Below are 13620 nucleotides of genomic sequence, written 5' to 3'. Positions count from 1 at the left end.
TAGGAATAAATGATTGATTGAAACACCATTAATAATAACCAAAATTCCATTCATAACAAAACTAGAGATTTAATAAAGTCAATACATTATATTTAAATGAAAAGAACTAATTAAAAGAAAGGTCTTTTGCGTAGCATGTCTTCATAAAGGGTAGGCTTAGACTTGGGAACCGTTGATGTAACACACTTGTCCTTGAGCACCTATAGTAGCTTGGTTATCTTAAGGTTGGTTGATTGGGATTTGGTTGACTTGAATTAGTTGAATGGGTCGGGCTTGAATTGCTTGGATGGGTTGAGCTTGGATTGGTTGAAGTTGATTTACTTGGGCTTGATAAGCTTGATATTGAGTGGTTTGAGTTGGGTAGGATTGAATTTGGTTCATGTGTGCGAGTCTTGGGCATGCATTGCGAAAATGGCTAGGGTCTCCACAATTGTAACAAGCTATAATAGTTGAGGGTGCTTGAGTAAACGGCTGAACATAAGGTAAAGTTTGGGGTTGGGTAAGAGATGAGGTAAATGGTTGCATCATGAGTTGGTTGCGTTCACGACATGTGGAAAAGAGGTGACCAAATCGATTGCAATGGGTGCATTGTTGACACTTGAGGTTAGGAGAATGGTGAAAGTTACATGTATCACATAATGGGTGGGGTCCTGTGTAGGGCTTCTTGGTAGGTTGGGTTTGCGATTGGGCCAAGACATAGTTTTGGGAATTGGACTTTCTTTAATTGTTGCGGTAGTGGGGAGAATTGTTGTTGTTGTGCTTGAAAGATTCGGGCTTAGAAGACTTGGGTTTGGGAGATTCGGGCTTAGGTTCTTTAGTGGGCTTGGATGCAGGCTTATCATTGGGCTTCTTGGAAATTTTCCGCGTCAAGGTCCCGGCCTTAACGTGGTTTTCGGTGAGGGTACCGGCTAAGGTGATTACATAATGGAGGGTTTGAGGGTCACGACTTATGACGGAATCTTGGATTTGCATAGGCAAACCTGAGATGTACTTGTCGATTGAACGTTCAAGGTGAGTGACCATGTAAAGGATGAGAACGCTCAGTTCATGAAAACGATCGTTGTAGATGGCGTCATTTCCACTTTCTTGTTTCAAATTCCAAAACTCCTCTTCCAACTTCCAAAGCTCATGTTTCGGGCAAAACTTCTTGGGCATGAGTTTCTTGAGGTCATCCCATGGCAAGGCCATGGCAACCTCAGCGTCAATCGTGCGCTTCACACTGTTCCACCAATTGAGGGCATTCTTCTTGAGCATGCTTGAGGCGTAAGTGGTTTTCTTGTCCTCAGGAAATTCACAATGGAGGAATATGCTCTCCATTTCTTCGAACCATTGGAGGATAATGGTAAGCACCGTTGATACCGAAGTATTTGGGCGGGTTGGCACTCTTGAATTGTTTGAGGGGGTAAGCAATTGGGTTCGGAGTTGTGGATGATGAAGAAGCATTCACAGTTTCCAATTGAGAGATGATCATTGGGAGGGCTTTCACGTTGCCTTTAGCAATGCGGGACAACATGCTGCGGCCAGAGTTGCCGGTGCGACGGTTACGGTTGATAAGGCGGGAAGAAGACATGCTACAATGACGAAACGTGAAAAAAGTTTATTATGTTTTTGGAAAGAGAAAAATTGAATAACTATGTGAAATTTCGAGTTTTGTGAAAATTCATGAGAATACAAAATAAAAATTTTAATAACCTTAACTTAGAGTATTGATAATTTGAGAAAATATTCATGCTTAACAAAATAAAAAAAAATTAAACAAAAATCTCATCGTTGATTTAAGAGTGTGATCGTCACATGACCACGTTTGATACAATGAGGGTAGCAGATTTGGGTACATTTGGTGTGATATGCTTTGGCCTAATAAGTTCCACACCCTCACCGAACACTCCAGGAAGGCAACCAGGTCTCGCGGTTGATTGAGATTTATGCAAACTGCACTTCCTTAGGCTCGCAAGCCTTGGTGTCAAGGGTTCGGTAAACAAGTGTGTCCCTCTTACAGTTACTAAATATCCGTCCCACGAATCATCCTCAAGGTGGGAGGTGAAAAAGCCGGATTTCGTAAGGAATTTCCCATTTTTTAAAAAAAACAATCGTCCTAAAGTTTTGAAAACAATTTTGAGAGTGAGTAATGGCCTAGGATTAAGTGTGTGATTTTGTGTACAAGAATAATATTAAATCATTAAATAGTATTTAAGCTACTGCAATCAATAATATAAATCATGGTGCAAACACGTAAAGGCATATCACGTATAGGGACCCTATGCATGCTACTAGGTCGTTATATCTAACCACCTATCTTATAGCCTTCGGATCTGATACCAATCTGTCACACCCCGACCAAAGGCGTAACATGCCGGGGCGTAACGTATTGATTGGACAGTAGCTCAGAAGATACTAATTAAAGTGACAATAATTATTTAATTCATTAATATCAAAACAAGTACACAATTATAATAATCAGAACAATTACATCATATTTATTGTTTGGATAAATATCCTAAGGTAAAAACTAATATCTTCAATCTTGATCAATTTAAATTACTTGTACCTGTAGCATGTATAAAAATAAAGTTTGTCAACACGAATGTTGGTGAGAATATATAAGTTTTAGTTGAGAAACATATATAGATTAAAACCACAATTCATATGTTAATGTTGAGCATCACAATTCCCATGAAAAATGTAAACAACTAAATAGATGTGGACCCGTTCCTATTGATACAAAATCAAAGTACTTGGGTAAGTGTATGATCATACTAGATGAGGATAGATGAGGATGAGATACCAACCACCAAACATAAAATAAACAATTAAGCACATAGAGCATTATCATAGAGCATGCAATAATCACACATAAACATATATTGAATTGTGTTATGAATAGATGAATAAATTAAAATGAGTAATTTAAATAAGGTATACATGTCACCCCCAAAATTTAAAAGATGAAAAAGGGGGATATGTAAACTCACATGAGATATAAAGGGCGGAAACAAGTAGATGGTTTAAGCGAGTTAGTTGATCGCGCGAGAATTCCTGACCAGTTGTCCTAATTTCAAGGGGATGAAAGAAATAAATATCTAATTGAATTCAATGTTTTAGACGCGATAAAATGGATTAATAACGGATTTGGGATCTATAAAACATAATATAAATTATCACAAATTTTATGAAGTTGGATTAAAAACAAAACCAATTAGACATAAATACAATTTACTTTCAATTCTTTAAACAATGAAACACTCACTTTAATATCATATATATATATATATATATTACAAGAGAGAGAGAGAGAAAAGACGTGTTTCTAAAAGTTAGGACGTGTCAAACTACTTTTAGATCAATTATGTATTTAATTATTATATTAGGTTAAATACAGGAAATAAATAGATTTATTAATATATGAAAATTTATATGAGTGTGTATTATACGTATAACGGAAGGAAGCATTTTAATGTGTGACGGTGTTTTGTCCGTTAAGTGGTTAAAAAAAAAGTAAGTATCTTTTTAATATATTCATAAGATAATAATATATAATTACAATAAAAGAAATAAACAAAATTTAACAAAAACGGGCTAGGAGAGACTTGAGCCCGGGTCTTTCCGGTCCAGAATCTTAAAGAAAATCACACCAGCCAACTGGGCTGGTGTCTAACATGTTTATAGGATGGAACTGAAATTATTTATACACTGTTTCAACTCAACCCAAAATCATAATATAAACGCTAATCGATTAAACCCAAAATCCGATCAAGTTTCCCTCTTTCAATACAAATGGACAGAGGGCTTTTGTTCTTGAGATTATAATGAAGTAAATGCACAAAAAAATTACCCGAAAATATGTTGAATTGAATGAGAACGAGTGAGCTAGGGTTCGGCAAGAAAACGAGATCAAAACCGCTTCTGGACTACTTCTGGGCAGAAATTGTTATACGGTTTTGCTTAGAGTCGATGTAAGGAGTGTGTAGGTTCCATCTGATTACAATATAATAACGTATTTATAGGTGGATTAAGATCAAGTTTAGCCGCGGTCCGCATTAATGTGAAATTGATTCGATTTTGATTTGTGATTTCTGTCAATTAACAAGTATACCATCTAGAATGAAGCTGTAACTGTGTATGAACTGTCAATTGATCAAAATCCCGGAAAATCAGGCTCGATGGTGGGGCGGGTTTGCATCTGTTGTGGGAAAGAAAAAAAAGAAAGAAAAAAATAAATAAATAAAATGGGAAAGGAGAAAGGTTTACGGGATTGAAGAGAGAGGGGGAAAGATGGAAACAAATTTGGTTTATTTACTAATTGGTCCTTGATGTTCGGTTTGGTGTCAAAAGGTGCAAAAACGTTTAATCAAGGATTAAAAATGAAATCTTTAAATATTCGTTTGCGAATACTAGAACACGATGGATATGTAATAGCATAATGGAAATAAAAATTCATCAATTTAGTTAATAAGTGTGAATCCGAAAACAAATAAGATTTTTAATAATGGGTCGGGTTTCGGGTTTGAAAAAAACGAATGTTACACATACTACCATACATCCCTTGCCATATAACCATGCATGCTTTGCCATACATACATTAGATATCTATATATATTTATACATATGATCATAAACATCTACATATATACTCCTAACATTTTCTACATTCGTTCATAATTTCAGTATCATACATATATCATACATAAGATATTCATATAGCATACACTTACCACTTAAGGTAAGTGTATTAACTATCATATAGTAGTATGCACACAGCCTCGAAAAACATAAAAGAGAAAGGGGCTAGAAACTCACCTTTGTCTGGTGCTTCTCAGAGTTAATTGTAATACCCCTCTTTAGCTGTGCACGGCTAATTGTGTAATAATTATAAGTATCAATTAACTACCTCTAGCTATATCATCTAATCGAATCATCATTCTAATCAAATCATCATTTTAGTCGAATCACAATTCTAATCGAATGACCTTTGCATTCGATTACTTTGTCAATTCAATTCAATTACTTTTCAATTCGATTCGATTACTCTTCAATTAGATCCGAACACGGTTTTTTGTATCTTTTCTACCTAATCAAATAGTTTCATCCCGTTATGCCTGTTTTATGATAAAACAAGTTATGAGCCATAACAAGTTCGTTTTCGTACTTTAACTTGGTCCAAACATCACCCGTATTACCTATTTCATTCCAAACAACTTGTAAACGTTCAAGTTTATATTTTCTCACATAATAAGGTCCGATTTACTATCCTACCAAGTTTTATTCAAAACCGATTTCGTTTACCCATCCTTTTCATGAACCGAACACTATTCGTTTTACCAAAACGAAACAACTAACCCTTTTACTCACAAGTTCATTACTTTATCAATAATCATAGCTCGTTCTATCATCCTACCAATTTTCAAGTAAATCCGTACACGAAAGGTAAACATTTTTAACAAAAACGTACCTTTGATATTTATGTTCGAAATCACTCGAATAGACCAAAACAATATCAAACGAACTCGGATTTGAATGATTCAAGTGTCCACGGAACCGACTCGCCCCGATCTACAAACCTATCAGCTCGCTGTCCCCAGAAAATGACGCCACAATTTCCGGAGAAGCTGAATAGTCGCCAGAATCTTCATTTTGAGTTGTTACAGTTTTTCTGTTAAACCGGACTTTTCGACCTCTGATCAAAGATCTGATCGGTGGAAATCTTCATTTATAGTTTCTGAACACTCAGTTAAAATTTGAGATCGATCTGACGGTTAGATATCTGGGAATCGTCGTGTCTTTATGGGAGGTTTTCTCAAAAACGGGAATATGGTTAAGGGGAGTTTGGAGGCTAGGATTGGTACGAATGAGATGGTGGCTACATTTATAAAGAGAGGGTAGGGTTTCATGTTTAATTTTTCATCTAATGACACTTATTCTCCCCATACTTTAGATAATTATATTTCTCTTCTATATTTCATTTAAACCCCAATTCATTTAAATATTAAACGAAATTTGAGATTGTTACATATATCAAAAATAATAATAATAACCATCCTAACAAAACGCTAGGGACTTAATGAGTGACATTGCCATGGTGTCAATCTGCCATGTAGGATTTGAGGGGTGAACCGGTACCCACTAGAGGTGCACGAATAATCCAAACTTGAAATCGGACCCAAAAAAAACCCATAACTGGTTATTTCATACCTGGGTTTTAAATACCAAAACTTGTACTCGACCCTACCCGTAGAGTACGGATAAGGTATGCATTTCGGTACTAAACCCCGAACCTGAATTGGACCCAATTTATACCCGGTTATACCCGAAATCCCGAACCGGTTCCATACCCGAAACCGGGTTTTTCCAATACCAGAAACCGGGTATTTCAAATATCCGATCTAACCCCGAAAAATATCTTAAAAATACCCGGAAAAATACACCTAAAAGTGCAACATCTTAAAAAAATCCAATCTACACCTGAAAAATACCGAAAAAAAAGCCCGAAAAAACCCGAAAATAGGGTTTTTCAATACCCGAAAATAGGGTATTGAAATACCCGGTTTTAGAATACATGTTCTATAACCGACCCGAACCCGATGCATAGGGTATAGTTTTTAGAGATAATACCAGGACCCGGACCCGACGCGGGTATTACCAATACCCGATTTTCCAATACCTAATCATACCCGAACCCGGTTCTATTCCCGAAACCGGGTATTTGGAAAACCCGATTTGTGCACCTCTAGTACCCAAACGGCCACACCACTCAATCTTGCACTCTTACTAGTTAAACGACTTTCTTGGGGTGTTCACATCTGCTCTTTGTTGGGCTGAACTTATTTATCTATTATATCCATTTATTTATTCCGTATCTCATCGTAATTACTTGCTACGTAATAAAATTAAATACTTATAAAAAGTGTTGTGCAAAACGTTATCAAACACTAGAAATATAAAAGTCATAGTTATTAACTCTGTTTATAAAAATATAACTTTAACTCATCATATTTACAAAATTAATCTTGCTTAAAACTTACCAAAATAGTAAAATAGGCATTTTGAGTACGTTATTCTATTAGGCCATGTGTAGTGGGCGAAAAAAGGGGCGAAAAGTGGGGGATTTGGGGCGCGAACACCGCCCCCCTAGACGAATTGTGGGGCGAAATGTGGGGGGCGACATTAACTTGTCCAGCGAATTGTTCTTCTTGGTGGGGCCAGCATGTATGGATTGTGTGTGTATATATATGCATATGTATATGTATATGTATATATGTTGTGTGTGTATGTATATGTATATATGTTGTGTGTGTGTATGTATATGTATATGTATATGTATATGTATATGTATATGTATATGTATATGTATATGTATATGTATATGTATATGTATATGTATATATGTTGTGTGTGTGTGTATATATGTATATGCAAAATGAATCCTAGAAACAACCCGAACCAACCGAACCACTCATTCCCTCCTTTCGGACAACACTATGGTTCGCAAAACCAACCGAACGTGAACTTACAATGGAACCCGATGAACCTAAACCAACCGAGCTAACTGTTTCAATTTCCCGACCCGAACCTAAACATGTACGCCAACCGAGCTATATGTTTTTTTATATTTTTAGTTATGTATTTTTTTTAGTTATTTTTTTGGTATTTCTTTTTAATTTTAATGCAATTTTATTTAATTATTTAAATAAATTGGTTTTTATTTGATTATCTTAATTATAAAAAATTATTAAAAAAAGATACTATGGGCCCAACTTGTAGCCCCTACACCATTACACCCCAAAAACAAAGTCGCCCCCTTTGCTGACTGGGCGTCACGTGTCACAATTCGCCCCCAATTGTAGCCCCTCCACTACACATAGCCTTATAGACTTAGAACTCTAGCCTACAACTTTATAATCATCTTCATATTTGTCCAATAAAAATTCGCCATGTAGATATAGCCGATTAATCATATACGTCACTTTTTCGGTGTTGAAATTTACGGAAAGTCAATAGGACCCTTCGAAGTTCTAACCAACCATTATACGATACGTGTCTCAAACAGGGTAAATTTAGTCAGGGACGTCTCGTGGGTAAGCTAAATGAGGCCATGACTTTAGGCCTCCACTTTAGAGGGTCTCCATATTTAATTAGAGTTATGTATTATGAGATTTTGAAATTATAGTTCTTCTAGAATTAGTAACTCATTGATAGGTCACAATCTAATGAGGATTGCTTCATATCCATTATCAGTGCATACCATCCATATTCTGTAGTTCTTGAATACTCTCTAGTGCTATACGCATAAAGAAAAGAAAAGAAAAATGCTTCAACATTTTAGTTAGTTTTAGGCCTTCAAAAACATTGAGCCGGCCCTGAATTTAGTCTACAAATCAAGTGTTTTAGTCATATGCAAGTGGGAGAAAAAAAAAGATGCCATTATAGTTTAGCTTTGCTTCTTTTAACGCACTTAGAGCATTCTCATCCCGTTCCCTATAATTATGTGAGAGAAGTTTGCAAATTATAGGATGAGGTTGTGAGTGTAAATTATAGGGTGGAGAGAGAAATATAGTGATTTTTTTGTAAATTTGGGGAAATATTTACATTGTTTCCCCTGTTTATTTTTTAATATTTGTTGGATTGGTTGTGAGTAGAGGAGTAATAAAACTGTAATGATAAAGGTATAAAAAATATTATTTAATTGAATATGAGAGAGAAATGTAGTGTTTTTTAGTGTAATTATAGAGATAGGGATGGAGAACGGGTTGAGAATGCTTTTACACTCGTTTAAAAAGCTAGAGTTTTAACTTTAAAATAAAATAAAAAAATATAGCCTACATAGGATACATGTCAAGTCATGGTTATCTAAAAATGAGTCATCCTAAAACTTTTAAAAATTTCAGTACTCAAAAAATATCTGTTAAAAAATTAGCTTCTTTAACCGGCATGTCTCTCGTTTAGCAATCAAGTTATCTTATTTTGGTAAATTTCCTACTGAAAATTTGGCCAAAAGTAAAACTCTAATTTTTGAAAAATAATAATGGTTTTATTCGGTAAATTTTCCCTCATTCAGTTGACATCTGACAGCTTAGTTTTCAGGATTTTATAACTTTTTAATTTTTCCAGATGGCCCCAAATCCACCCTTCAATTTACGTCACCCTTATCTTCTTCTTTAAACTGTAAAGAAAAAAATGCCATTAGGGTTTCATTATTCACATCGACCCAACAGTAAAATTTCTCTTGTTCTGTTTCTTTAATCTTTAATAATTTCCAGCCAAAAAAAAAGAAAAAACATGTCGTTTAAAAGAGGTGATCAAGTAGAAGTCTTGAACAAAGAAGATGGTTTCAAGGGTTCATACTTCCCAGCAAACATAATCTCCACTATCTCCAACAAAGACTACATTGTCCAGTACCGAACCCTTGTCGAAAACGACGGATCAGGTCCCTTGAGAGAGATCGTATCCGTCGATAAAATCCGTCCGAAGCCGCGGGAGATTGTGGCGACTGACTTTAGTTTGTCCGAGGCGGTTGACGCCTACGCGAACGACGGGTGGTGGGTTGGGAAGGTTATTAAGGTATTGGGGTCGGAATACCTGGTGCATTTTGAGACTTCGGGTGAAAAGATTGCATACCCGCTGAGTAAGTTAAGGGTTCATCAAGAGTGGAACCCAAAGGATGGGGTTTGGGTGATTGGGTCTATTCCGAAAAAGAAGGTATTGTAAATTACTAAATTTACATGTTTATTTAAACGGGTCGTGTTTAGGTTGACGTGTTTGACCTGTTTTATTAAACAAGTGGACCCACTCACTTGTTTAGTGGGTGTTTGGCTGAGCTTCTAATTTTCTTATTTGCTTTTTAAAAAACAAAAGCAAAATTGAAAAGCCTTTTTGAAGTTTTAAAATGGATGTTTAAGAGCATTCTCATCCCACCCCTCTTTTTATGTGATGGGTGTTTTTATAATTTAGTGAGTGATTTAGTGTGCTGTGAGTGAAGAGTTTTTATATTTTAGAGAAAGTAGTGATTTTTCTGTATATTTGAAAAGTTACTGTTCATCCCCTATAATTTTTTAATATATTTTGAAAGTGGTTGTGAGTGAAGGAAAGAGAAAAGGTAATGATAAAAGGTATAAAAAATATTATTTAATTGAAATTGAGAGAGAAAATATAGTGAGTTTTAGTGTAACTTTTGGTTTAGGGATAGGGGGTGGGATGAGAATGCTCTAACAAACACTTTTTGCTTTTCAAAAATCAAATAAGCAATTTTTAAAATTTCAGCCAAACACCCCTTTAGTTGTTTAACCCATAGCTTGTTAAAAGCTTGAGTTAAGCTGAGTTTAAACGAATTTGGGCTCTGAGGTTGAGCCCAAAACAAGCTTATTCAATAAACGAGCTCGAGTAATTGTGATTGAGCTAGCTCATGAGCCTAACTAGCTTAGTATTTGTATAAATTTTATTTAATATTTTGAAAAATATATTTTTGTAATAATAATAATTATGATATATAAAATTATGATAAGAATTCGTTAATAAGTAATAAACGAGACGAGTCAGGCTATAGAAATAGAGCTCGAAACCGGCTCGGCTCATCACCTCATTTTGATTACTACCCTCAGCATGACAACCTGTTTGACCCTTTTAGATGAATTTGTTAAAGGGGTCGTGTTCTAGTTACACGATTATAATCGTGTGCGGGTTATGGTTGAAGTTTTGACTCATATAAAAATACTGGTCGTGGTCGGATTAATATTTCAACCCATCAACCCCCCTAACTCGTCAACTGACACAATCGACACATCTGGTTTTTAAGCAACTGTTTATGTGATTCTGATTTATAATCACTTTGAAAACACATATTCAAGAAGGGGTTGTTGACTTTGAGCCGGGTCAAACAATCTATCATTAACCGAGAGAAGTTTATTTAACGTCCTTAAACAATCTCCTTGCAAAGAAAGAATACGAACTGTGATCTCGATAGGATTATGAAAGTATTGTTGACTTTGTGCAGGGTCAAAGATCCTAATGCAGAGCTGGGAATCAATGTCAACCTTTGCAGGTTTTATATCACAGTGGCTGTAAATTGTTTCCTTTGTTTCTTGTTTTGAACTTGAATGTTGTGAGTGTCATTTGTTTTCAGTTGCTTTTAGTTTACTCAAAGTAGCTAATGTTAGGTTATTATTAGCTCCTAGTTAAGTTTGAAATTGGTTATTATTTAGACACTCTCCCTCTTATGAATTGTGTTAACTTTTTCTATATGCTCTTATTGATCATTATACTGTATTATTATTAATTCTGCGGATTTATATATGCAAAGAAGTTGTTAAAAAATGAATATGTTTTATCTTATTTAATTTGGGGATATATAAGCTCCAAGCAATGGAAATTGTAACTGTCATCTTGGAATGTCCTAAACCTGCAACTATTTCAGTTTTAGGGTATCTTGAAGTTCATTTGTTTCCACAAGATTTGCATAATTTTTTCCAAGTGTTATGTCATATTGTTTAGGTCATATTGTTTATGTCCTCCAGGTTACGTTTGAAGTCTTCTTTGGAGTGATGTAGAGTATACAACTATTAGTCACAGATTAGATGTCCTCTTGGCCTTTGACTGCTTTCGTTAGTTGAAAAAAGATGATAAGAAAAAATATATTGTGAATGGAAGATCTAATGATACGATTTAAAAGCAAAAAGGTTTGATCTTTTTTAACCCTGCCATTTTGCTGAACTGTCAAAGATCTAGCGATCGATACGATTCAGTGTTAAAAAAAACTAGGCCCAAACTGGCAAACAAAACTGTTTTGGCTTGGCCAACCAGGCGGTTCAGTTTAGTTTTACAAAAATCGTACTTGCGTGTCGGTTCAAAATTTTCATCAAAGCCAGTCGAACCGAATCATGAAAACCTAGTAATGTATTTACTCCTGTAGGTTTACAGATCAATAGTTAATTTGTATTAGATTGTTGTTTTGGGCCTCTCATGAAATTTAGACATGTTATTTTAGGCCATAGATGACTATTGTCTAGTCTTGTATGAGTGGTCCAGTGGATAAGCCTTTATATGGTTGTGTAACTTTATAAGTTGGCTGTCCATCTTTTCAATTTTGAATTTTATACGGGGATTGAACTCTTAACCTCTTATTCTATACCCTACTCGGAAATAGCCCAACATTCTATGTGCTATTGATTATACACATGTGTAGATATACATTAAATGCATGTAAATAAACATAACAATAGTTGGAAAAGTATTCAAGTAAGTTTTTAGAAAAAATGAGTGGTACTTTCTCCATAGCCATACATTGTCTAAAGAGTGGCATGTTTTTAACCACCATATGGTTGGTCATAGTACAATTAAAATTGCAAACAAGACTATAGTCAAAGTATGCTAGTCTAGGATGTTTGTCGGTTTGTGTCACGCACATAACACTGCCAAATAAGAGTTTTTTTCCTATGTAACCTTAAAGTTTCTTCTTAATACACACAAAATGTAAGTGCTACAACTGATAGTTATACAATTCCAAAGTGTTGTTTATTGTAATTTACATGGGAAGTTGACACATCCCAAATAATCCACTATGTGAAATGTCTTAGCATATGCGTACATGTAGTTTTCTTTCACAAATAACCACTTGAGAATGTGTAAATCCCAAAACATTCATAGGGGAACTTAATCCATCTCAATTTAAGCATATACGTGCACTTAGCTAACTTATTCTAGGATATGAAATTGTAACTACATTTGCTATCGAATACTTTTCCTGGTCTTGCCTCGATTTCCTTAGTTTCGGCATTTATAATGCACTTGTTGACATTAATATAATCATTAAATTATATTAATCTTCGTCGTAAAATAATAATATAAAGAAGCGACTTCAATACTTATTTACTTAAACATTTGTTTAATTTACTAAGAATTTTCACGTTCACATTTCAAGCATCATGATTCATGATGTATTTTATCTCCTTTTGCATTGTACTCTTTATTCATGGTTGACGTGAACACGGATTGTTTAACTCGATCTTTTTACATAATAATACTTTCTAAATTTGCATATTATTTTTATTTAATTATACTTTTTGTTTAGCAATTATGTTTTAACCATGTCAACTTATTTTTAAATTTCTGAATTTTGGCATAAAAGTTCCCTGATTGTTTAAGTTATTATATGAAACAAATTCTCAAAAATTAGAAAAGGTAAACCAATAGGTTAAAACAATTCAACTTGCGAACCAGTTGGGTCAACACGGACACGGCCCGTTTAACTAAACGAACTCGTAGGCCTAGCCCGGAATAAGCCAATGCCGTAAATATCGTGTTAGATTTTTGTCGTATTAAAAACTCATACCCTTGATAAAATTTTCCCAACTAGTTATTGCTCCATGCCTTCATCAACGGCAAAATTGTCCATGAAACTCACGTATCACCCGTTACACAAAGACACCAAATTTCTCTCTTTACTAGTCAAGTCTACACCTATATTTTCAACCTTCTTTATTACATCCACCCCTAAGAACAAAAAAGTCAAAACTTCATAGGTCAATTAAAACTCCTTGAAATTGTGTACACCCAAACCCACAAGATATTTATCTGTCATTCCTAAAAGAGTTCTAGTTTAAGCATTTAAATTTCATTCAAAGTTTGGGTGTC

At 34.9% G+C, this 13620-nt stretch overlaps 1 protein-coding gene across 1 annotated transcript; it reads left to right on the top strand.

Annotated features, from left to right (window-relative positions):
• Positions 1 to 9266: 9266 nt before the first annotated feature.
• LOC143616299 (protein AGENET DOMAIN (AGD)-CONTAINING P1-like) lies at positions 9267 to 11160 on the top strand. Its single transcript, XM_077089172.1, has 2 exons — positions 9267 to 9693; positions 10985 to 11160. Exons 1-2 carry the CDS (start codon positions 9274 to 9276, stop codon positions 10997 to 10999), a joined length of 435 nt encoding a protein of 144 aa, XP_076945287.1. The 5' UTR covers positions 9267 to 9273; the 3' UTR covers positions 11000 to 11160.
• Positions 11161 to 13620: the final 2460 nt, after the last annotated feature.

This window comes from Bidens hawaiensis, unplaced genomic scaffold (assembly GCF_021521415.1).
Source record: "Bidens hawaiensis isolate Kalapana, Puna unplaced genomic scaffold, B.hawaiensis_p1.1 tig00046720_1, whole genome shotgun sequence".
NCBI classification, from domain to species: Eukaryota; Viridiplantae; Streptophyta; class Magnoliopsida; order Asterales; family Asteraceae; genus Bidens; species Bidens hawaiensis.
The sequence above is the reverse complement of the archived record's forward strand: the minus strand, read 5'-3'. Positions and strand labels throughout refer to the sequence as shown.